General features: G+C 35.0%; 1 protein-coding gene across 6 annotated transcripts in view; it reads left to right on the top strand.

Moving 5' to 3' along the window:
• LOC114666111 (protein quaking) overlaps positions 1–27,708 on the top strand; it is a 1,435,209-nt gene that overhangs the window by 199,502 nt on the left and 1,207,999 nt on the right. For all 6 annotated transcript variants that reach the window (XR_007933560.1, XR_007933559.1, XR_007933561.1 and 3 more), the window contains exon 4: positions 5,232–5,375. Coding sequence is in view for 1 of the 6 variants with exons in the window: in XM_028820846.2 (XP_028676679.2) it covers positions 5,232–5,375 (144 nt within the window). In the remaining 5 variants the exon portion in view is untranslated. The remainder of the gene's footprint in view (positions 1–5,231; positions 5,376–27,708) is intronic.

The following is a 27,708-nucleotide window of genomic DNA, read 5'->3' as shown; positions in this document are numbered from 1 at the left end:
TTTTGGATTAGGGATACTCAGCCTGTAATGGAAAGGGTCACAAACACTGGGGTTGATAACAATGTGGATTGAAAATATTTCAGTGGTATCATCCTACTTCAGTTAGTCCTAGCTAGAGCAAGTTAGGAAGTGTTGATTCTGAGCTAACATTGTTGCACATCAATGCTAAATTGTGCCATTTTTTCTACTTACTTACCTTGTCAAATTTTTAGTTTGTGTTTTGCATTGCATATAGACCAGTACTTAAATACATTTGGTGGTGTCCCCAGATTTGATTTGACATCTGTCCAATGAAATTAGATAAAGTTGCATAAAGTTGTATGAAAGACTTTAATCTCGTTGCAGTCCTGAATTAGTAAAGTCTTTCATACATCTTTGTGCAAGACTGTTTTCACTGGATGGATGTCAAATCAAATCTGGCAACACTACTAGATGAGTTAAAAATCCATATGTAGGTTAAATTCAAATAATACCTGTGGGCAGAACTGAGAAAGAGATGTGCTTTTTGAGATAGTTAAGTAGTGGAATTGAATGTGGTTAGGGGTGGGCGGTATGACCAAAATTCTATATCACGGTATTTTTCTAAATTATCCCGGTTTCACAGTATTTGACGGTATTTTTTTGCCCATGCATGAGTGGATGTTAACCACATTTTCCACTGCAATTACTGGCTAAGAATAACCAATTCCACTGTCATGAGCATTGTACATTGTACAAAAAAAACATTTTAATGTGCACACAAGTATTAATACAGGTTTGCATGGCCCCATAAAGTGATAGTTTTCAAGGGGGTGGCACTAATGAAGAGAAGGAATCACATTGCATGACAGAGGCAGTCAAAATATAGAACCTTTTTATTGAACAAATTTAGCAAAAACTTAAACTATAATTTTGACAACATATTTTCAACCATACAAAGAGGCATTTAGACTTAGTAAAATATCCAGAAGTGCTTGTCAAAAGTTGTATTGCACTGAATATGTCTTAGAAAAGGAATAAATAGTAAATATTTTTTGTAAACCAACTACACTTTCTGTTAATGTTAACAGTCTCTGTTCACTGACACATTAAAGTGACTTTTTAAACAACTTTATAATCATTAAACTGCATAATATTTAAACTAATAAATAATAACAATAAAATAAATAATAGTATTACTACTGATAGTTGCACTATTACTTCAAGGCTTCAAGCCCAGGTGCATTACACAGTATTCACCAAATTAAAATAAAATAAAACAAGTGCAACTTGGTGATGACATCTTTACCAACTGAACCATCATTTAGGCAAACTGCATTAATAAGGACCTTGCTTCAAGCTAAACTATATGCATAAATAATAAAACTGCAACTTGCATTTATAATGCTATTTGTGGTATAGCCCTACGGAATCGTATTAGGGCCACGGTGAAGGAAAAAAAAACGGACACAGGGAAGAAAAAAACAAACTATATGTCGAGAAAAAAGTCAACATTTCCACTTTATTCTCATAGTTTACTTCATAATTAAAGTAGAATGTCGTAAACTAAACTTCTTCCTAAAATCAATGTTTAATTTACTAGATTTTTGTCAAACCCCATCATAAATTAATGCAGCACATTAAATGCTTTGTGTTAAGTGTTCCCCGACCCAGTTGTTAATCACTACGCTTCTTAAACTGACTTCCTCCGCACTAAGAGGAGACAGCGATCACCGCACAGAATCCATTCACTTTATGATATTCCTGCTCTCTGAAAATTTAGAATGCTAAGATAAATACTTGATATCATTTTCATGATGAAATGCATTAAAGCAGGTCTTAAATATGCACGGTAGTGAGGCGGTAGTGCTGCTCCCTCGCAGTAAGGGGTCCCCAGGTGTATGTTCAGTGTAGAGAACTTTATGGCAGGTGTGACGAGGCTCCAAAAAACTGGATGTATGAATGGGTATCGCACAGGTTTAACTTAAATATTGTGTAAATGTTGGGTTTGTGATCTGGTGGTCAGAGACACTAACACAGAATTCAATGCATTTTCTTCTGAGCGGGCTTTCTTTATTGCATGCATGCTGTCTCTATCTGACGTACCAAAACCCCAGTTCCTATCCTTCCTTTTTCTTTCTCCACATAACCAATCACCACACGATAAACGTCTTTGTGAAATTAAAACTAGTTATAAACTTAGCCCGCGGAGTGTTCAGAACTTTAAAAATATCTTCGTTATACATGTTTAATTATGCCATCCATTCAGGGTTGCGCCCATCCCTGAACGAGTCGCCAGCACATCGCAGGATGAATACGAGCAAAACATACACTAGCAGGGTCAATATAGCATAACAAAACCCCACATCCTACATGACTTTGAAAGGAAACTGAAGCACGCCGAGTAAACCCACCAGAAAAACATGCAAATGCAAGGCAGGGTACACCCGAGACACCCTTGCTGTGAGGCAGTAGTGCAACCTCCATGCCGCCGTGCCCCCACATGATTAATGCATGCTTTAATGCATTTCACCATGAAAATTATATCAAGCATTTATCTTAGCATTCTAAATTTTCAGAGAGCAAGAATATCATGAAGTGAATGTATTCTGTGCGGCGATCGCTGCCGGGGCCTCCACTTAGTGCAAGAGGAAGTCAGTTTAAGAAGCTCGGGGAACACTTAACACAAAGCATTTAAGTTGTTATATAACTTTTGACGGGGTTTGTGAAAATCTAGTAAATTATTCATTTTACGATGAAGTTTAGTTTACAATGTTCTACTTTAATGACAAATTACGAGAATAAAGTCAACATGTCGTCATAAGCGTCAAGATTAAAGTGGAAATGTCGAAAATAAAGTCAACATGTCGTCACACTATTACACAGTACCCAGGTACATTACACTGTATTGAAAACATATAAAACAAGTACAACTTGGCTTGCAGTATTATCGAGTAGTATAGAAACAGTATTTACACATTTGAACATAATGGTCCACATCCGACCTTTTAAAACCAAAGTATCTCCAGGCAACGGACGTGACTCCTTTTTTTCGGCAAAAGTTCTTCTGTGTCATCATGTTCAACTTTATCGTCAGCTTCAGTTTCGGAATGTTCTCTGTCCATTTTCACCGCGCAATACCTACACTACCACTGCCTATTTAGTGGTGTAGCAGTGAAAAAGAGCCCCCGCGCAACAAATCTGTTTTTTGCGGTGTAGCAGTGAAAAAGGTCCCCACTTGAACAGTTTCCTGCTGTGCCACATTCCGAACGTCGTTTAGGCAATTGAAACCGGTGTTGCGGTATAAAAAAAATAAAAAACGGTTTTCGGTATGAACCGGTATACCGCCCAGCACTAATTGTGGTATTCTTTGAGAAGTCAGCTAAGTGTGCATTTGTTTCTGTGCAGGGAAACCATTTTTACTCATTGTACAGAGACCCATGAAAAAGGTTTCTCATATTTACAAGCTGTCATATTGTTTAATTTCTTCAGTAATGTACTCCTCTGAAGCAAATCTTAAATAAAAAACACTTCTCACCATTTGTCTAACAAAAAAATACCAAATACATTCTCACCTATACTAGCAGTGACCAGTATCAAAAAATCATGACAATGTGACTTGTTTTTGTTGAATTTATTGACCCCAAGGTATTCTGATTTTTAAATTTAGCATGAGATGGCATATAGCAGATTGAGTGTGAGAAATTCAGAATCCCTTCCTATAAATTTCTCATTACGATTTCTTGTATGAAAATTTTCATGAACATCAACAATCTGTCTAGATTAGTTTATGGTAAACAGAAATAAATTATAATTTAACAAAAGTAGACCCCAATAAGTACAAGTCATCTCCAATATAGTAACAATCCAATAGTGCTTCACTTACTCAGAATATGGAACCAATGTAGAAAGTATTTTAAGATAGAGAAGCTTTTATCTGTGGCACCTCTGCACGAAAAGCACCTTTTTCCACCCTTTCAAAAGTATGCAGTTTTTAATGTCTGGAAAACATTTGGGAGTAAATCACTTAGAGATCTGTACATAGAGAAAGTCTTTGCATCCTACGAACTATTACAGTCTACATTTAACTTTTCAGCAACACGTGTTTCACTACCTTCAAATTAGAAACTCTGTTAAACAAAACCTGCCCAATTTCCCTCATCTCCCACCTACCACTATTCCAGAAGAAATATTGATCAGTCTTGAGGACTCAGACAGGATTTCCATTATATATAAAAACTTCTTAATTTCCCTCCCTTTCAAGGTTCCCAGAGTACAGTGGGAAAAGGATCTCTCACTCAACATCTCAGAAAAGGAGTGGAAGGTAGCAATGCACAGAATTCACTCGCGATCCATATGTGCAAAGCATATAATTACTCTACTTAAAATTATATATCGAGCGCATTTGTCTTGTTTAAAATTGCCCAAAATGTTTCCAGGGCAAGATCCAACCTTGCAACCGTTGCAATCAAGTTCCAGCCTCATCGGGCCATATGGTTTGGGCCTGCACCAAATTAACATCATTCTGGGCAAAAATCTTTAAATGCCTTTCAGACAGCCTTGGTGTCACAATCTCTCCTAGTCCACTAACAGCTGTTTTTGGTGTACTTCCAGATGGGCTTAAAGTGGAGAAGTACAAACAAACTGTAATTGCTTTTAACTCATTATTGGCATTATTGGCTTATTTTGCTCAACTGGAATAATCCTAGCCCACCTCTTTTTAGTCAGTAGGTAACTGATGTTATATATTATCTAAAATTGGAAAAACTCAAATTTTCACTTAGAGGATCTGTACAAAACTTTTTCAAAACCTGGCAGGATCTAATCAATAACATTTTAGAATAAGCATTTAAATTGAGGAAGCGGATTCTCTCGCCACTTTTTCTTTTTTTCTTTTATTTATTTTTATTCATATATTTATCTATATATTTTTACTGTTATTAAAGTTTTACTCTACTGACCTAGCTCTCCTCCTCATGGGTGGGGTCAATTTGTTTCGAACCTGGTTTTGTTAAACTTGACTTACTTGTATGGAATATTTTTAGATTTTAATAATATATATACACATATATACACACATATATATATATACTGTATATGTAAAAGTAGGCTGCTTTGTCTTGAGTGAGTCATCAGTGTGAAGAATTCATGAAATAATGTTTAGTCACACAAAAAATTAAAATTGAATGTGTTTTAATATTATTATTCTGAGTGTAATACATTGTATTGATTCCTGCTGAATTTCTAATTTGCATTTTTAATCAATTTTCAAGGAAGAACAAAACAGAGGCAAGCCTAATTGGGAACATCTGAATGAAGACTTGCATGTGTTGATCACTGTGGAAGATGCTCAAAATCGAGCAGAAATCAAACTCAAAAGGGCTGTAGAAGAAGTCAAAAAGCTATTGGTACCAGCAGTAAGTAGTGCAGTTTTAAACCTGAATATTTTGTATTTATGCTCTGTGAATATAGTTCAGATGTAAATATTAATGATGTAAAGCAGTTTAATATTACTGCAAAGCAATTTAAAAGTCCTAAACAAAAACTTTAATATTAGCTTTAAAATCATGATTCATTTTCTGTGTCTGCTTGAAAAACAGTACCAAATGCAGAAGCTATTTTTACTTTTTGACTAAACCACAGTAACAGCCTCTTTGAGAGACAAAGTTTAGGATACCAGATATCAACACCCTTTTAAAAGTAACATAACATACATAATGTTCCCAGAGCTGCTTGATGCAATTGACAATCACAGAGCCCGTCACAACAGTACTGGGAAACAAGAAAGTCCTAAACAGGGAGCTACTCGATTGCAGGGTCCACTCACAGACACACCCAGGCTCAAACTCATCGAAAGCCTCTTTTGGAATCATCAGTTAACCTAACCAACTTGTGAATAGGGGAGGAAAAATGAGAGGACCAGGAGGAAAACCCACACAGACATGGGGAGAGAGTGCAGAATCTCCTGAATGTTGGCTTAATAAAATGGCAAATCTCCCCAATGTGTCACAGTGTACACAAATGAGCGTTACAATTTTTGAGGTGGCTGCAAAGTTCCGTGCTTTGTTAGAGAGAAAAAAAGGAAATATGGACAAAGATGGTGGAGTGTATGTGCATGAATGTACCCTTTAATGGAATGTTGCTTAATCCAGTATTGATTTTTGCCTTGTGTCTAAGAAAAGATCAGGCTCTCTGTAACTTTGAAAGTTAAATGAACAAGCTCAATGCTTAAATATAAGGATACAAATTATTTTTGCATATTGTTGTTACACAACAATATGTACAAATTTAAATATCAGATGGATGAAATGTGGTTACTTATTCATGCCATGAAATAAAAAATTGTGCTTCCGCCTTATTGAAGCACTAGTTTCATAGTTTTCTTTATGTCACAGAATAAGTATTCTAAATATTAAATTCAACTCAAAGGAGGTAATGCATAAGCTTTATAATGCAGTAATGAGGACTCATCCGGAGTACATTATGCAGGTTTTGTTTCTAGGCTACACAAAAGACATAGCAGAGCAAGAGAACGTCCAGAGAAGAGCTACTAGGCTAATTTCAGGACTGAGAGGTTTGAGCTATAAGGAAATATTAAAGAAATTGAACCTTTTCAGTGTAAACAAACAGATTACGAAGTAATATAATTCAAGTGTTTAAAATTATAAAAGAAATTAGTGCAGTGGATCTAGGCTGTTACTTTAAAACAAGGGGACACAATTGGAAATTTGTTAAATATGAATTTCACACAAATATTAGAAAGGTTTTCTTCATTCAGAGAACCATACAAATATGAAACAAATTGCAAAGTAGTGTGGTAAACAGTAGGGCCTTAGGGACCTTTATAATACTCGACTTGATGTTATGTTGGAGATTTTAGGTGCATAGAATTGGTGAGCTTTGCTGGTTTGAATGGTCTGTTCTTGTCAAAATCTTTCTAATATTTAAATTAAGTTGATGAATGCTTGTTGATAAAAATGAAATGTTCTGATACTGTTAGAGATGATGTGTAAAAAATGCATGCATGTGTTCATAGAATGTATTTAGTTGGATATCAAAACTAATTTCTGTATAGGCTGTCTAAATTGTTTTTAAACAAATCTTTGATTTCAATTTTTTCTCATTTTATTAGAGAGATTTTTTAATAGGTGTACTGTTATAATTCTTCATAAGTACCCTACAGAACATATAGTGCTTACAGTATTAAAACCATAATACAAAGCACACTTATTTAGACATGACTGAAAAGTATGAATTTTAAAATTATTTAATTTCCATTTTTACATCTTTGGAAAGTTGCAGCCTATTGATGTTCATCTTTCTAAGGTGATTTTCTTATTAAAGTCTAAATTATGTCTACCTACATAAGACCATCTTGTGTGGTGAAGTTTTTAAGAAATTCAAATAAGAATATGGTATGCATAGCTAAAGGCAAGTAGTGAGTTTCACACTCCAAGCATACCAAAGGTTGTCAATTATCACTAAGACAAATGTTTTACTAAAACTTAAGAATCTGAAAATCCTTTTAGCTTTCAACGTCAGTATGGACTTTCATTTATATAAATGTGTGCAAATCAAGGATATGGATATGACTTGAAAGAAATGCAAACAAATAAAAAAAAACATTAAATCATGCAAAAAGAAATACATTTGATCATTGTGAATAGTTCACAACTAAATATTTATACCATAGGTTTTAATCACGTTATCTTACTTTTACTGTGGTGCTTATAACTGATTATCAATGTATTATTTTCTTCTCTTGTATATGGTCCCTGCATGTGAGGTGCTTAACAGTTTAAGTAGAGTGCTTTGAATATGCAATTTTTGATGTTAGATTCTACATAAAACTTTTATTGTTGAAAAATACTTTTAATTGAGCTATTCAAAAACACTGTGTTGTAAAACAATGCTTTTAAAGATTAATTCACTCACTAATTAAATTAGATATATGGTAAATGTGGTTGCTGTCATTCTAAGCTACATTATTAATGCTTTTTACTATAATGTATTTAATTATACAGTTAAAGAGAATTCATACTGGGGAAATTCTCTGCTTACTGTGCTGATTTAAAAATATTTTAGAATGTTGGCTTTAATAGTCTATAGAGTATTTTGGTGTTTATTTGTATGTATTCCACCTCACATACTTGTGTGTGGTATCATGATCAACAGCTACCACCTGCTGGTAAAATGTTATTAATGACACTAATTAGTATATTAATCTCTACATTTAAACAGTACTTTGGCAATCAGGACTAATTAAGGTGTGACTAACCTCATATGAGCTGACTGCAGTTTTCAATTGATTACCAGATTGGCAGAAAGCAACAGCAACCTGGAGGAGAAGAGCAAAGGGAGGATGGGGTTGAGAAAGAGAGAGAAAGGGAGAACAAGGGACTGAGAATGTGGATTGTCAAGTGGTTGCCAAAAGAACTTGAGATCAGATATGAATCATAGAATAATGAATCTTCTCTATATAATTTGGGACAGGAAGTGGCAAGTGTGTTCCTTGACGGCCATTAAAGGTTTTTTATCTAGCCAATCAGGTGAACAAAATATAGATTATGCATCTGAATCGGTCTCATAACATAGGATAGACTTGTTGAGGACAATGGTATACTTTTAGCACCTTCAAATTTAAGTTTTTCTTTTTCTGTTAATCTCCCAAAATGTTCTTAGGAAGAATGGTTTCTGAAGAAAATGATAAACTGTTATTTAGTACTAAACATTCACCTTGTTGTGTGTTGTTCATTGGAATAAAAACACATCCAGTTCATGTTAACATCACAAACATCTAAACAATGACAATTATACAGCACCATTGGTCCAAAATACTTGCTAATTGTTAACTGTAAAATGTTTTCCCTTAATAGTTCTTGAGAAGATTACCATGCACAGTATTTTTCATATAAAGTACTTCATATTATATGAAATTGATGTCTTCCTTTCTGGTCAGGCTATATGTTTTGTTTTTTTTTTGTCTTGGAGGTAATAATTATGTAGGAATATATTTTGATAGGGAGAGAACAGAAGGGGAAGATTGTTGTTGTTTTACTATTATGCCAATATATGTGCCCACTTCTTCTGTGTTTCTACCATTAAGTCGCTTCAACAAACATGATTACTTCTTGCTTCTATACATCCTTTACACTGCATATTATATAGATAGGTGCTAATTCTCTGTGACACACTGTCAGCAACAGATAAACTAGAAAATGAAAGGCAACATCATAGAGATATTTAAAAAGATAGTTGATTCAAGTCCAAATGCATACTGTTTTTTACAGAAGACTTCGTGGAACCTATAACACTTTTCAATTGAAGTACAGCTTAGTTTGTAAGGAACAGTAAATTTAATTAAATCTCAGATGAAGTACAGCAATATTGAGCACAAGTTGGTTGGCCACATGTCTTTATGTACTCATGTAATTAGTAAAGTTAGTATTTGCAGTTTACCTGAGAACTTGTCTGTACTGCGCTGCACCTGCCCTCAGTGAGGAGCACTATACAAAACTAAACTAAATTAAATTGACCATCATATAAGTGGATTTTAATTTTTTTTGTTCTTTTTAATTGACCAAGCCAGTTAACATTAGAATTCTAAATTATATAAAATTATATGTTATTTTCCCAGTGCTATAAATGTGTATTTTTCAGTGTGTTATTTAGAAGTTGTTCTGTTTTGTTAACAATTTTTAAATTTAGCACTCTATATTTTCTATATAATAAGCAAACACATTTAAACTGTTAGATGTGGATGCATTATTGTAAGAGAATTATCATAAACATCTTCAAGAAGTTTTTTTTTTTTTTTTTTTTTTATTTTATTTTATTATAATGATTCCATAAAATAGATCAATTTTTACAAAAGATAGGATTGAGAACAAGTCACCCCCCACCCCTGAGAGAGAGAGAGAGCGAGCGAGCGAGCATGGCCAACAGAGCAAAACTTAAGGCCTGTAAATATACCTAAATTGATGAGTTTAATAGGGCAATAGAGATAAATGGAGAAGAAAAAGAAATGTGGAGACAATTGCTGCCTTGGTGCATTACGAGTTTATTCTAAGGTATTATTGATTAGATCCTGCCAGGTTTTGAAAAAATTCTGTACAGATCCTCTAAGTGAATATTTGATTTTTTCCAATTTCAAATAGTATAAAACATCGGTTTCCCACTGACTTAAAAGAGGAGAATTAGGATTCTTCCAGTTTAGCAAAATAAGTCTGCGTGCCAAAAGTGTAGTGAATGCAATCACAGTTTGTTTGTTCTTCTCCACTTTAAACCCATCTGGAAGAACACCAAACACAGCTGTTAATGGGTTAGGAGGGATTGTGACACCAAGGCTGTCTGAAAGGCACTTAAAAAATTTTGGTCCAAAATGATGTTAATTTGGTGCAGGCCCAAAACATGTAACCCAGTGAGGCTGGGACTTGATTGCAGTGTTCGCAGGTTGAATCTTGCCCTGGATACATTTTAGACAGTTTTAGGCGAGACAGATGTCCTTGATATATAATTTTGAGTTGAATAATTGTATGCTTTGCGCATATGGAGCCTGAGTGAAGTCTCTGCATTGCTATTTTCCACTCCTTTTCTGATATATTAAGAGATCTTTTTCCCATTGTCCTCTTGGATCTTTAAAATGGAGGGACTGCAAGATAATTTTATATATTGCAGAGATGGTGTCTAAGTCCTTGAAATTGAGCAGTATTTTTTCCGGCATGGAGGAGGGTGCAAGATAAGGAAAATCAGGCAGGTTTTCCTAATTTGAAGGTAGTGAAAGAAATGTGTGACTGGAAAGTAAAATTTGGAATCTAATTGTTCATAGGATGCAAAGATGTTCTCTATATAAAAATCTCTAAGCAATTTAATCCCAAATCTTTTCCAGATATTAAAAACTGCATATGTTTGCGAGGGTTGAAAGAGGTGGTTCTCTTGCAGAGGTGCCACAGATAAAAGATTCTCCATCTTAAAATGCTTTCTACATTGGTTCCATATTCTGAGTGAGTGAAGCACAATTGGGTTATTAGTATATTGCCGATAACTTGCATTTATTGGTGCACAAAGCAGGGAATATATAGAAATACTGCAAGATTTTACTTCTGTTGCAGACCAAGCCTGTGTATGTTCATTTATTTGTGTCCAGGTTTTTATAGCTTGTTATGTTTGCTGCCCAGTAATAAAACTGAAAGTTAGGTAGAGCCATGCCACCTTCTGCCTTAGGTCTTTGTAGGGTCCCTCTTTGGATACCTGGATGTTTTGAGTTCCAAATAAATAAGGTTATTATTGAATCTAATTGCTTAAAAAATTATTTATTAATGTATATTGGAATGTTTTGAAATAAAAAAGTAGCTTAGGAGGAATATTCATCTTAACAACGTTAATTCTTCCAGCTAGAGTGAGATGAAGGGTTGACCATCTATGCAAGTCTTGCTTAATTTTTTCCATACAGACGGCAAAATTTTGTTGATAAAGAGCTGTATGTTTACTTGTGATGTTTACCCCTAAGTATTTAAACTGATCTGCGATGATAAAAGGGAACGTGTCCAATCTAATATTGTGTGCTTGAGAATTCACTGGAAAGAGCACACTTTTATTCAAATTAATTCTGAGACCAGAGATCTTTTGAAATTCTGTAAGTGCTGTTAAGACTGCAGGCACAGAATTTTGTGGGTCTGATATATACAGTACCATATCATCTGCATACAGAGAAATTTTCTGTCCAGTCCTTCTCTGAAAATCCCCTTTATCTAATAAGAATTTCGACAGTGGACCGCCAGTGGTTCAATGGCGACTGCAAATAGCAGTGGTGACAAGGGGCAGCCTTGTCTGGTACCACGTTCTAGTTTAAAGTAGTCTGAACAAATGTTGTTAATACAAACTGAAGCTTCTGGATTGGTATACAGTAGTTTGATCCATGCACAAATGTTCGGGCCCAAACCCAAATTTCTCTAATGTAGTGAAAAGGTATTTCCATTCAATCATGTCAAATGCTTTTTCTGCATCCAATGATAATAATATTTCTGGGGTGTTTGACTTTTTTGGTGAGTATATTACATTAAACAGGCATCGAAGATTGGAGGATAAGTGTCGACCCTTGATAAATCCAGTTTGATCTTGTGATATTACCAATGGCAGCACTTTCTCGATCCTTCTAGCTATGATTTTTGAGATTATCTTAACATCATTATTCAGAAGTGAAATTGGTCTATATCATGCACATTGTGATAAGTCCTTATTTTGTTTAGGAAAGATGGTGATTAATGCTTGGCGAAAAGTTTGAGGTAGAATTTGATTGTCTCTAGCTTCTGTAAATGTTGCTAATAGGAGGGGAGTTAGCTGAGTGGAGAATTTCTTATAAAATTCTGCAGGATAGCCATCAGGGCCTGCTGCTTTCCCGCCTTGAAGTGACTTTATAGCATCTAGTAATTCTGATAGCGCCAGAGGTTTATCCAGTTTCTCTGCACTAAAAGTACCTATTTGTGGCATCTGTAATGTATCCAGAAATGCATTAGATTGTCTGTTGTCTTCTTTAAACTCAGTAGAATATAAGGATTTATAGTAGTCTCTAAATGTGTGCATTATATTTTTATGGTCAATGATTTCATCTCCATTCGTGTTGGTGATTACTGGGATTGCATTGCGAACTTCTTGCTTGTGCATTTGTTGAGCTAAAAGCTTATTAGCTTTCTCTCCGTGTTCATAGTAATGATGCCTGGATTTATAAATTAGTTGTTCAGTTTCTTTAGTTGTCAAGAGGTTGAGTTCTGAATGCAGAGCCTGCCTTTTCGTATGTAGAGCCTCGCTTGGAAGCCTGGCATGTTCTTCATCTACTCTAGTAGTTTTATTTTTTACCTCTGATACTTTATTGGTTTCTAATTTATTCCTGTGGGAAAGATATTAAATAATCTGTCCTCTTAAGAAGGCCTTTAAAGTTTCCCAGAGAATTCCTGCAGAAACCACTGAAGATGTATTTGTCTCTAGGAAGAAACTGATTTGTTTGGATATAAATTCAGTAAAGTTCTCGTCTGCTAATAGGAGCGGGTTAAGATGCCATCTGCGAGGTGAGTGCATGGGCATAGTGACTTTAGCTCCAAGATCAAAGGTGCATGGTCGGAAATAACAATAGCATCGTACTTACAAGATTTAATCATAGGCAAGAAATTATTATCTATAAAGAAATAATCAATTCTTGAGTAGCAATGATGTACTGGTGAGTAGAAAAAATATGTTCATGAGTTTGGGTTTAGAAACCTCCAGGGGTCTGATAAGTTGTGGTCAGTTACAAACTGTGTAATTGTCTTTACAGTGTTAGATGTCATCCCTCTTGTGACAGGTGTCCTATCTAAGAGTGGATTTAAAACACAAAGTCCCCAGCCATTATAATTTTATGAGTGTTCACATTGGAAGTGGATGCAAATACATTTTGCATGAATTCCTTATCATCGACATTCGGTGCATAAACATTTATCAAAATCATTTTCCAGTTAAATAAGTTGCCCATGACCATCACATATCTCCCTTCAGGATCAGATACTACATCTGATGCTACAAATGAGACTGTTCTATGTATGAGGATTCCCACACCTGTAGTTTTCTTTGTAAAGCTAGAATGGAACATTTGGCCAGTCCAGTCCTTTTGCAGCCGGAACTGATTCTTGCTTAGTAAGTGGGTCTCCTGTAAAAATACTATTTTAGCGTTGAAACCTGCTAGGTGAGAGAATACTTTCTTTCTCTTTAATTTGTGATTCAGGCCTTTAGTATTCCAGCTCACAAAGTTAACTGTCCCATCATGGAGACATTGATTCTGAATTTTTGATATCATTTTATAGTCTTAACTGGAAGTGAGACAGCTTTAACCTTAATTTCCTATGTCTCCACGGGTAATTGCCATGCAGCCTATTGTTACGTTGGTATAGGGGTATGACCAAAATTCTATATCACGGTATTTTTCTAAATTATCCCGGTTTCATGGTATTCAACGGTATTTTTTTCCCCATGCGTGAGTGGATTTTAACCACATTTTCCACTGCAGTTACTGGCTAAGAATAACCTATTCCACTGTCAAGTGCATTGTACATTGTACAAAAAAAACATTTTAATGTGCACACAAGTATTAATACAGGTTTGCATTGCCCCATAAAGTGATAGTTTTCAAGGGGGTGGCACTAATGAAGAGAAGGAATCACGTTGCATGACAGAGGCAGTCAAAATATAGATCCTTTTTATTGAACAAATTTTGCAAAAATTTAAACTATTATTTTGACAACATATTTTCAACCATCCAAAGAGGCATTTAGACTTAGTAAAATATCCAGAAGTGCTTGTCAAAAGTTGTATTGCACTGAACATGTCTTAGAAAAGGAATAAATAGTAAATATTTTTTGTAAAACAACTACACTTTCTGTTAATGTTAACAATCTCTGTCCACCGACACGTTAAAGTGACTTTTTAAACAACTTTACCATCATTAAACTGCATAATATTTAAACTAATAAATAATAAACAATAAAATAAATAAAAGTATTATTACTGATTGTTGCACTATTACTTCAAGGCTTCAAGCCCAGGTGCATTACACAGTATTCAACAAATTAAAATAAAATAAAATAAAAAGTGCAATCTTGGTGATGACATCTTTACCAACTGAACCATCATTTAGGCAAACTGCATTAATATGGACCTTGCTTCAAGCTAAGCTATATGCATAAATAATAAAACTAAAACTTGCATTTATAATGCTATTTGTGGTATAGCCCTACGGAATCGTATTAGGGCCACGGTGAAGAAAAAAAATACGGACACGGGGAAGAAAAAATCAAACTATATGTCAAGAATAAAGTCGACATTTCTACTTTATTCTCATAGTTTACTTTATAATTAAAGTAGAATGTCGTAAACTAAACTTCATCCTAAAATCATTGTTTAATTTACTAGATTTTCTCAAACCCCGTCATAAGTTAATGTAGCACATTAAATGCTTTGTGTTAAGTGTTCCCCAACCCAGTTGTTAATCACTACGCTTCTTAAACTGACTTCTCCCGCACTAAGAGGAGACAGCGATCACCGCACAGAATCCATTCACGTCATGATATTCCTGCTCTCTGAAAATTTAGAATGCTAAGATAAATACTTGATATCATTTTCATGATGAAATGAATTAAAGCAGGTATTAAACATGCACGGTAGTGAGGCGGTAGTGCTGCTCCCTCGCAGTAAGGGGTCCCCAGGTGTATGTTCAGTGTAGAGAACTTTATGGCAGGTGTGACAAGGCTCCAAAAAACTGGATGTATGAATGGGTATCACACAGGTTTAACTTAAATATTGTGTAAATGTTGGGTTTGTGATCTGGTGGTCAGAGACACTAACACAGAATTCAGTGGATGTTCTTCTGAGCAGGCTTTCTTTATTCCACGCGTGCTGTCTCTATCTGACGTACCAAAACCCCAATTCCTATCTTTCATTTTTCTTTCTCCACATAACCAATCACCATACGATAAACGTCTTTGTGAAATTAAAACTAGTTATAAACTTAGCCCACGGAGTGTTCAAAACTTTAAAAATATCTTCGTTATACATGTTTAATTATGCCATCCATTCAGGGTGGCACCCATCCCTGAACGAGTCGCCAACACATCGCAGGGTGAATACGAGCAAAACATACACTAGCAGGGTCAATATAGCATAACAAAACCCCACATTCTACGTGACTTTGAAAGGACACTGAAGTAAACCCACCAGAAAAACATGCAAATGCAAGGCAGGTTACACCCGAGACACCCTTTCTGCAAGGCAGCAGTGCAACCTCCACGCCGCGGTGCCCCCACATGATTAATACATGCTTTTATGCATTTCACCATGAAAATTATATCAAGTATTTATCTTAGCATTCTAAATGTTCAGAGAGCAGGAATATCATGAAGTGAATGTATTCTGTGTGGTGATCGCTGCCGGGGCCTCCTCTTAATGCAAGAGGAAGTCAGTTTAAGAAGCTCGGGGAACACTTAACACAAAGCATTTAAGTTGTTATATAACTTTTGACGGGGTTTGTGAAAATCTAGTAAATTAAATATTCATTTTACGATGAAGTTTAGTTTACGATGTTCTACTTTAATGACAAAGTACAAGAATAAAGTCAGCATGTCGACTTTAATCTTGACATAAATGGCGAGAATAAAGTAGAAATGTTGAGAATAAAGTCAACATGTCGACTTTATTCTCGTCATAAGCGTCGAGATTAAAGTCAACATGTCGTCACACTATTACACAGTACCCAGGTACATTACACTGTATTGAAAACAAATAAAACAAGTACAACTTGGCTTGCAGTATTATCCAGTAGTATAGAAACAGTATTTACACATTTGAACATAATGGTCCACATCTGACCTTTTTAAAACCAAAGTATCTCCAGACAACGGACGTGACTCCTTTTGTTTGGCAAAAGTTCTTCTGTGTCATCCTGTTCAACTTTATCGTCAGCTACAGCTTCAGTTTCGGAATGTTCTCTGTCCATTTTCACCGCGCAATACCTACACTACCACACCTATTTAGCGATGTAGCAATGAAAAAGAGCCCCCATGCAACACCTTTGTGTTTAGCGGTGTAGCAGTGAAAAAGGTCCCCACTTGAACAGTTTCCAGCTGCGCCACATTCCGAATGTCGTTTAGGCAATTTAAACCGGTGTTGCGGTATAAGGAAAATCCATATCATAACAAAAATAAAAAACATATTTCTGTATGAACCGGTATACCGCCCAGCACTACATTGGTAGTTATAATTATAAGTATTAAAAGGATAGAGTAGATTTAGCCTGCTCTCTTTTTCTCCCCCCCCCCCCCTAATCCCCCATCTCCCATTGTGCCTCCCCACGTGAGGCTGGACCCCACTTCACAAAGTCCGGTCCTCTGACATAGCTAGAGACAGAGCACGTCCAAAGCAAGACAAGCCCCCACACAGCGGCGTTTGAGGATTAGAAAGTAGAGATATCTATTGCCAATACAGTCTAAATACTATATGCCTAAAATATAATCATTAACAAACTATAAGCTTAAGATATAAAATCTTCAGCAGTCTTAAAGTTTTAAGATAATAAACCCAGGGAATGGTGTTAGAAAGTGGTCCAGGATATGCATAGTAAATCCTAATGCAATAGTAACAATAACAATAAACCAAGGGTATGTTGTTAAACAGTCCCCTTTAGGGTAGTAAAAAAATAAAAATAAAAAAAAATTTCTTCCACACACATGTCTATAACTGTAATTAAGACATAAACAGAAAGCATCCGAGTAATGTGAAGAATGTATAATTATAATACCCATATCATTACTAGTGGATCAGACAGCAGGTGATATCTCCTTGCCATGCCATGACAAGATGCGACTCACTATTGTGTTTCAGAATAGTCTCGGTAAATTTTAAACATGGACTTTAATTCCTTTTCTGCTTTCTCCTTGCTGTAGAAGACATAGTATTGGCCTTCAACATCCACTTTCAGTTTTGCAGGATACAAGAGGCTGTATATGATATTGGCTTGCCATAACCGCTATTTGATGTTGTAGAAGGCTGTATGTTTAGCAGCTGTTGTTGGAGAGAAATCAGGGAAGATACGAATGTGGTTATTTTCAAGTATAATTTCTTGCTTGTGTTTGAGGAGTGCCATCACATCTAGCTTACATAATAATCTCTCAAAGCAGACAATAAAGACCTAGGTCTAAAGGTATTTAATCCGCGTATGCGATAAGCTGCTGCTATCTCGGTATCTGATTTAAAGTCCTCTCCAATTATTTTAGAGAATAGTTCAATTGCGAATTTCACTGGGTTTGAACTTTCACAATTCTCAGGTAGACCTTCAATTCTAATATTATTCCTTCTGCTTCCATCTTCCACAGCGGCAAGTCTGTCTCCGAGTTTTTTGCATTCGGAATTGGCAGCTGTTGCTTTTCTATCAGCAGTGGATGCTAGATTTTCGGCTATTTCAATTCGAGTCGTGAATGACTGCTTAACATCCTCCAGCTGATCAGCAAATGTGCTCAGTTTAGACGCGTTTTCCTGAATGTGCGCCTCAGTTTTTTCCAGCATACATTTAAAGGCCGCCTCATAGCGAGTATATATGTGTTTCTCTGAGTCTTTATTATCCTGCCGCAGCTCTTGCCACAGCTCCTCACTTGCCTTTCCGCTTATCTTCTTGCTTTTCTTTATCTCTTGCTTGAGCTCAGTGATCATCACCTTCAGTTCGGACAGATCATTTCTGCTTTCATGCAGCGTAGGCGAAGCGGCGGGCTCTATTACCCAGCTCGCGTGGAGTAGGTGAAAGCGCGGACTGCAAGGCCTTTTCCGGTTTCAAATGATCTTTCCCAATCGGCAAGCTATCGCAACCTGCGTCACTTGCACTTTCGCTCCCCATTTCGCTCTCAACTGGAGACGATGCAGCGGACCATGGTCCTGAGGAGTCAGGGCTTTCGCCCATCTGTTCCAGGTCAGTCTCTGAAAGGCCGTACCTTGAGCTTGAGCTTGGACTTGCTGTTCTGGGCTTGGATGTAGCTTTAGTTTTCTTTTCCATTTCTTTCTGAGCCCCTTTCTTGCCGACCATGTTTATATATGCTTGCATAATAATTCATTATTCATTACATTTATATAGCGCTTTTCTCAGTACTCAAAGCACTATCCACACAGGGAGGAACCAGGAAGCGAACCCACAATCTTCCACAGTCTCCTTACTGCAAAGCAGCAGCACTACCACTGCGCCACCTGTGAGGATATACTGTAGTAGAACCCTCGGGTTGGATAAATACAGGATATCTCAGGATAATAAAAAAATAATATTAAAAAATAACACTGCTGCTAACAGAGCTCTGTTTCAGACGTCCATCTCTCGCAACAAACGAGACCAACTCCCCTTCAAGAAGTGTTTATGTGCTTCTTTACACTACTACAGTATGTGTATGGCAAGTAGCCACAGACACTACCTGCTGCCCCAAATTTTAAACATGGACTGAACAAATAAATGAAATGCTTTTAAAAGTGAGTAATTATACATTACATATTTGCCTTTATGTCTGTATGTGGAATTTTGCAGTAGTCACAAATAATAACCTGGACATTCTGGAAGGCTGTAATGCACAACATCACACTAATTAAAAAATCCTGAAGTTATGTGTACTAGATGCTAAAGTGGAAGCAGTTTGCAACAGAATATATACAGTATATCTTCAGATTTTTCACTAGGGTGACAGCTTATGATATTAACACATTATACATTTTAGATTTGTCAGATTTTCCACCCACATCTCAAAACATTTTTGTTTTTGATTTATTAGCAACTATTTACTAACCTTGTGAGAATCAGTGTGGGAGTGCGTGTGAGAGTGCTGTGCAGTCTGATTTTCCATTCATGGCTTGTTCCTGCCTTGCACCTAGTACTGCTGCAGTTCAGGTTACTCTTTACCATATGTGTAATAAGAAAGTGAAGATAATGGATGAATGGTACTCTTTTATTCTCTGACCCCATTGGCTGACTCAGAAAAATCAGACACATTTAATATACTGTAGTCTGAGTAGTTTGTTACAGTATATATAAACTTTCTAACATGATTCATGCTGCACCAACTAATATTCCAATGGATTGCTCTCTCAGTACACTTAAGAGCTTCACTTAAAAATCCTGCAGGCTTATAAAAAAAATAAACAGTATTGATCAAATCATTTAAAGTAACTATCTTCAAAATAAAAATTTTCAATATGCATTTTAATTAAAGCTGTTTAAAACCAATCTCATTTCTCTTCGGAGGAGACAGAGCACAGTTTGTATCATTAATGTTAGTAATGATGTCTTATATATTACATAACTTAATATACTGAGTTTTCATTATTCTGAATTTAACAATTGCTTGTAGAGCTTTATATCACTGATACTTTGCTATCTTTAATGCATGGTTCTGTGCAAAGATATTGTGTTTTTTTTTTTGTTTAATTTTAAATGGCAGGTAACTGGTTTAAAATATGTCAGATGTTAACAGGCTATAGCAATCCAACTTGATCTTGAATAATATGATCTAGTTAAGTACAGTAGATAAATCTCACATACCGTATACTGTATGTCTGTTATGTATGGAAGATATATAACAAAATATAGATATTACTGGTCACTGACAATTCTGTTGTATATCATCAGCATAATTAAGGTCGGGCATGTTTTGTAATCTCTAAAAGATTGTCAAAGAGGTGCTTTTGTATCCCATGACACATGTTGTGGGAATGGCTGTTGCATTACAAGAGGCAAATTTCACAGCACTAGAACAGAGATGTGTTTATTTGAAGTCTTTAATAGCTGAGTGCTTTTTGTTTCCAGTGTATCTTGATCAATTGTTTTATGACACTTATCACAATAAAATTTAAGGAAATGAAAAGTATTTGCTAGGATGGTAGCTGGTGGTGTATAGGATGAGAGAATAAAGGCAAAAGTAATTTTTTTAGCCTATTTTTTCTGTCAGTAAAAAATTCTAACTTTCTTAATCCCAAGCTTAATTTCTTCATTCTGAATCTCTTTATCGATGCACTAATGTGGAGAGGTATCAGTTCTGTGTATGCCCCCTATATTGAATGTAGTCTGTTTTACAAAAAGAGATGAAATATAAGGTTATATTGTAAAATAGTAGTCAACATTAACATTTCTGCTCTCATGTACTCACATTTTGTGCACTAAATCCAGGTTAGTCAAACACAACTGTACAGTAAGAAAGGACATGGAAGGATCATATAATACCTACATGGATGTTAAGGACAAAGTGGGGAAAAACTGTAATCTCCAAAACAAAAATAAAAATCAACCTTAAACTGAACAAAACAATCAAGGGCAGCTAAACCAACTACCAACTAAACTTTTTTTCAGTATCTGTAGTTCAGGCAGGATAATTCAAATAAAGTAAATAGGAATTATTTTTGCAATGTATCAAAATTTAAGAAAAAGCCAAAAGAAAAAATACTTTATTTCTATCTTTCCCGCATTTCATAGGTATCAGCGTTTTTATTAACAGTACATGTGCAAAATACTACTGCTAAATTAATGTTTTTCTTAACAAAAAATATAGTTTGTCAGTTTATCTTCGAAACATGATTATTTGTTTACACATTTCCCCTTAGTTTATTCTGTATTTATGACTCCATTTAGCTACTTTTTCAAAATATTCTAATTAACAGTTGCATATTCTATTTCTTTGGAAAAATTAAATTATAATTAAATTTGAAGTATTTAATTAATTTGTTTTATTCTAGATAGATGATTTGCTGTATTGCTTTCCTTTGGGTCTTTTGTAGTGGGAGCACTCAAGGGATTTTCACTTTAAGCCTTGACTCTCTCTGAGTGACAGCCTTGCCCTTTTCTAACGATGGAAATCAGAGATGTGGTTGAATGTTTAATCTAGTTTAATGCAACATGTATTTTATGCATGTATGTATTTCATTTATTTCAAAGGATTTCACTATGGTTTCCAGCTATCTTCTGTAACTGGAGAAAAATAGCTGTTTTCTGTTTGTTTTCCTTGTTAACACCAGACATTACACAAGTCATGGTTAATGTCTGCAGGGTGTGTAATGATACAGAAGAAAACCAAAATATAATTAAGAGTAATATATACATCAGTGGAGACGTGTTGATGAAATCCGTTTGCTTTGCTAAAATAAATTTACAAATTAGGTGTGTCCCAAAAGTAATGTGCAAAGTGTATTGAAAATTAATTGTTTAACTGTGTCAGTTTTAAGCTTTTATTTGCCAACTCTGCTACCATTCTTAGACTCTCAAAAGCTCTGAGGAAGATTTTAATTATAATTCCTTATTTAATACCAGTGTTTCTCAGGAAATCTATATGAAGAAATAAAAAATACACAAGGATTCCTGTTGGTGTGGCATTTATTATTTGCATTCAATCCAAGTGGCTTTTAGAAATTACAAGTGTCTAAAATAGTTATAGGCCAATAATGATGTACATTTTCATATTGGTGTTATTTTTGTTTTTAACAGTGATATGTAATGTAATGTGAATTTCCCCTTGGGGTTAATAAAGTTATCTATCTATCTATCTATCTATCTATCTATCTATCTATCTATCTATCTATCTATTTATCTATCTATCTATCTATCTATCTATATTTTCATGTTTACAGCAGTTCTTAAAAATAGTAGCTGATATTTCACAATCTATAAACATAAGGTAAAAAATTAACATGTGTTGTTTCATTATTGTAGTTCGAACACATTTACCTCCAGAGTTCCAGCCTCTGCCTGCTAATTTTTCCAATGCAGTATACAGTATATGTTTTTCATTTATTACTTAGTCGGACTGGGTAAAAATACTGATTTTCTGATTAATCGTTATTTTTCATTTTAAAAATTTGATATTGATCCTTAAAGTCTCAAGATCGATCTTGTGAATCTCTATCCTGCTCAATTATTACTGTTTATATAGATTTTTGGTTATCTTCATTTTTCATGTCCAATCCAGTAGATGTCGCTAGTGCGCCTGTTAAGGCTTTCTGTGGAAAAAGCACTTTACTATCTAATTGGCACCTTTGACACTTTGACCTTTGGACTTCCTATGGATTCAAGTGGCGTGTAAAGAGCAACTGAATAAAAGCAAAGCCATATGTACAGTTAAGCTGTGCTGCTCAGAGGTTAAGTATTGTAACACAACAAATTTGAGAAATCGTTTTTCCTGATGTCACCCATAAGCGTAATCTCAATCAACATCCAAATGAGTAGAGGCTAAACCGTGCACAATGTAGCTCCAAGCTTCCATTTAATTCACCTTGTGCCCAAAGATAAAGCTCTGAAGCATGATAAGTAAACCATTTGAGTTTAATGCTGGAGTGAAGCTGAGAATGGGTGTTTCACAGTTCTGTTAAGCTTGTCCTTTACACAGCCAAATTTTGCATATGCAGATGAAACAGTAGTTATTGCAAGGAATGTGCCCCTCTTAAGGAAGTGAAAGACAAATGGAAAGGCAACTGAAAAAAGTTGTCTTATGGACAAAAAAAACGGTAAGGCCAAATACATGAAAATGTCTACCTCAGACTTTAAGAGCACCTGAAAATTTGAAGATGGGTGAAAAGTGTTTTAATAGAATGCCTAGCTTCAAAAACTGGTTGCTTTAGTACACAACGGCAGCAATACTGTATTATTGAATATACAGTATGGTAATAGAGCATATATCAGAATTTTGCAACTGTTCAAGAGTCAATTCATTATGAGAACTGGCTTAAAACATAAAAACCTTTGGTGTCCCCACCTTTTGCCTCTGGTTCAGAAGTATAGTCCAGAACAGGCTGCGGAGGAAAATGCACAAAGACCTTTCAAACAAAAGATCCAATGTAGGATCTACAGACCTATAAGGCGTAGTCACAACTGAGGAAAAACATTATGATACTGAATTGGGTAAGTTGATGCAACTACAATATATTTTTAAATATATAAAGTCCGGGAGGATACAATGATTTCGATCATTTTCAAACAATGGAGCAGAACAGAACCAGCAAAAGAATGTAAAAAAGAAGGCTACATTCCAGGAGAAGGATGCTAAGGATGATGTGGTTGGACAATTTGATAGTAGATTTTACAGCAATGGAAATCAAAGGTACAACAGTTGATTGAGATGGCTGAAGGAGAGTTTTAGCAGAGGCCAAAGCCCCATGAAACAAAGATCTAAATTCTTAAGATTTTATGTTTATTTTGAAATTGTTTGTTTATGTCAGTCTGATTTTGTTTATAATCATACAGTGCCAGAAGAAATAACACTGAAGCAGCTACCCTTCAGTGTACTGTTTGATCTTGTCATACCTTATTTATACAACAAACAATATACAGTACAATGAATAAAGATAACATAAAGATGAATAAGAGTGTTGTGTGTTAAATTAAATGACAAAAATGCAAACCTTTCCAGCCCTTACAAGAAAATAATCTCAGAGCAGCAATATTATTTTGCCTACAGAACAAGAGAAGAAAATGTTTAATAAATCAAAGAATATGGTTAATCAGGAGTAAGTCATTGAGTATGTTAACTGGTTTAACAAAATGCTACTGCCTCTGTGCCCTCCCAATACCGTGTTTAAAAAATACTATTTAAACTGTTTCCTTTCTGCTTTTTTCTCATTCTTTTTTTTTTGTTATTCTATATTCCCAAGAGAGTTGTGGCCTATATTCAAAGACAGTAGTGTGGATATCTCCACTAATAGGGATAATATACCTGTGTTTCTTTTTAAGAGATGAGTAATATATTATAAAGTGCAGTTTGTTAACAAAAGCAACTTTTACTGAATACATTTTACAGTATGAAATATATTAACAAGCGTAAATAAATATGTTCTGTGGTGGTTATTATTGTATTTAGTCTTTTGTGAGTTGATATATCCAGTGTTTCCTTTCTCATTGGCCTGTTTGTTAAATTACATATAACATATGCATATACTGTATGTAGGAAAAGTTTGTGACTTGATCAAAATACAACTTAGAGTTTTTAATAGGTTTCTACATTTTTGGAATCCTTGATTGTTTATTTGATGAATTTTGGAAAGAAGTCTGGTATGCAAGAATGTGAGACTACACTTAATAACTTCAAAGACATATCACTCAGTCTGAGTGAACCATGAATTAGTCTATTGCCTTTAAGCAAAATATCTTTGCTCTAGAGAAATAACATATTTCACTGGTATGTATGTATGTATGTATGCATGTATGTATGAATGTATACAGCTTTGGTATGTATATAGATAGATAGATAGATAGATAGATAGATAGATAGATAGATAGATAGATAGATCCACTAAACAGTATCATCTCCAGACAGAGGAGCAGCTTCAGCGACAGACTGCTGTCACTGTCCTGATCCACTGACAGACTGAGGATATCGTTTCTCCCCCACACTATGCGACTCTTCAATTCCAGCAGGGTAAACGGTAACATTATGCAATGTTATTAACTGTTCTACCTGCCTTGCACTCTCCACCTTGCACTGTGTTTTTATCACTCTTTAATTAATATTGTTTTTATCAGTATGCTGCTGCTGGAGTATGTGAATTTCCCCTTGGGGATTAATGAAGTATCTATCTGTATTTATATATGTATGTATGTGTGTGTGTGTGTATGTATATGTATATGTGTATATATATATATATATATATATATATATATATATATATATATATATATATATAAAATATTTGCAGCTGGAGATCCACAAAGGGAGAAAATGAATCACGAATCATAAAATAGTTTTTATTCCTGAGCTTTCAGCCCGTACCAGAGGCCTTCATCAGAGAATAATGCTTAGATTTACAAGAATCAAAGGGAATATATAGCAAAAAATTATGTAGTAGAGAGGAGGTGTGTGTGGGGGGGGGGAGGCTATTGGTTGTGAAGATTTTATTTTATTATGAACATGTTCTTCTTAAGTTTGCATATGCTGGATTTATGTCCAAATGTCTGTTGATGGTGTTCTCATTTGATAGCCAAGATTCGGCCAGCTCTCTGGCAATTTTGGTACTGGCCTTAAATCTTACTTGTACATTGTCCCAGTTAAATGTATGTCCTGTTGATTTAGTATGCGTGTAGATCAATGATCGTGAGTCCTTTCTTCTGACGGCGTTGCAATGTTCATGTATTCGTGTTGTGATTCTTTTTGAAGTTTGTCCTATGTATACTGCTGGGCAAGAACTGCATGGAATTCTATAAACTGCGTTTTGTGTTTCTGCTGTCGATTTCTTGCTTTAAAATCTTTGTCTTTAAAATGTTTAAAATCTTTACAAACAATAACACCCCCCCCCCCATCACACTGACTTAGCGCCGCTACCCCACTACGTAATGTTTTGCTATATATTGCCTTTGATTCTTGTAAGTCTAAGCATTATCCTCTGATGAAGGCCCCTGGTAGGGGCTGGAAGCTCGGGAATAAAAACTACTTTAATATACGTGATTCATTTTCTCCCTTTGTGGATCTCCAGCTGCAAATATGCAAACCTTATCACAGACCTTCTCTTCCATATATATGTATATGTATATATGTATAGGAAAGTAGTATGATGGAGTCAAAAGTTTTAACTTTCATTTTTCAATGGATTTACATGCTTTAAGAATCGCTGAACACAATTTCCCCACTTTAAAATGTGCAGTGATGCCTTTCTGTGTAGACATAGTAACTTAATAATGAGAACAGTCAGTCTAAGTGAACCCTGGCACAAGTTATTAGCATTTGTAAAATACTATATGTCTGATTTTTTTTTTTTTTTTTTTAAAGTGGCTCCAGTAAATTTTGCTGAACAGAGAAAATCTGTTTGTTCATAGCCCCCCAGACCCCCATGACATTTGTGTCTCAGCTGCCACATAACTATGGAAGGATAATATTCATTTTTTATGAAGATATGACTCTTCCATGTTATAATATTGGCTTGTATTGTTTTAGGCCTAAAATCAGAAACAAAACATGTCCTGGAAACATTTTTTTAAGAACTAAGCAAGTTCAGATAATAAATGGATATTAAATACTGTATATGTGCATTTACCTTTTATCCATTTTTAAAGTAAATGGTCAGTAGAAATGTTTGTGTTATACCAATAACAGCCTTAGTAAAGTTTATTCAGTTTAAATATAGGTAAATTAAAATAATCTCACACACTCTTTTCCAAAAGGAAGCTGCTAAAAGGCATTATTTAATGAAACTTCAACATATCATTCCAATAAGAGCTGGCTTGATGTCTGGGGTCCTGTAAGACGAAGAGAGTCTTAATTGTCAGACTAGAAACACTGTAAATATAAATTTAAAAATCAGAATATTCGATGGTTACAGAGCTGACTTCAAATGTAACAGATTGTTAATGCTAGAATGTAAACTGCTGCCAAAACACAAGGAAATGTTATCACCCTTGATATCAGTAATATGTTGCTTTGTCTCAGTAGTCAAGCTCATTTAAGAAATATTTGCATGTGACATTTATATTAATGTACCAGATTGCATATGGATGTGACATAGGTTTCTCTTTTCCCTACCCTTTTCTTGTCTCTAACTGTATAAAGAGCAGTCTTATTAAAAGAACTGTGTTTTTGCTTGACAAACGTTGAAAATAAAACGAGAGTGATGCATGGATACTTTTGTTTTTAGCAACAGAAAACTTGTTACTTATTCAATTTCATACAGAATAATTATACTTTTTTGCATATCTCTTGGGTGAATAACTGAAGCTACATAAACAGGTTTTCATATTTTTAAAGATGTATTTTTAAAGTAAAAACTGCTGAGAAATTTATATTTTTTAGAATGAAATTTTTCTTTTATGTTGTAATTTTCTTTTTCAATGGACATTGACATTTACTATCATTTTTGTTAATCTCTTGGTTAACTGATCGTTTGCTTATTGTGAAAAGACTGGTTAAGTTGTTAAAGCCATCACCAGTGGCATGCTACCATAATGGCAAACAGACATGATTTTCGACAGGTATACATTTTCAAAATTACTTGTCTTTTTTTCTCAGCAGAAGCTTCAGCCTTTCACAAAGTAAAATGTGAGGTGACGCATATTGAGACTGGACAGCCAGTTGAGGCCATTGAACAATACAAGTAGGGTTTTATCCCACCAGTCTTGACTGTGGTCATGGATCTAGACTGACTGCAGCACACTTGTGGTTTTAACGAAAGCTATAACAATTGCAGAGATACAGAACATCCTCTACCTCTCTTAATAATATGCTGCAGCCATCTTCTTCT

This window comes from Erpetoichthys calabaricus, chromosome 15 (genome assembly GCF_900747795.2).
Source record: "Erpetoichthys calabaricus chromosome 15, fErpCal1.3, whole genome shotgun sequence".
In the NCBI taxonomy this organism is placed as follows: domain Eukaryota; kingdom Metazoa; phylum Chordata; class Cladistia; order Polypteriformes; family Polypteridae; genus Erpetoichthys; species Erpetoichthys calabaricus.
Note: the sequence above shows the minus strand (reverse complement) of the source record. Positions and strands in the feature narration are given on the sequence as shown.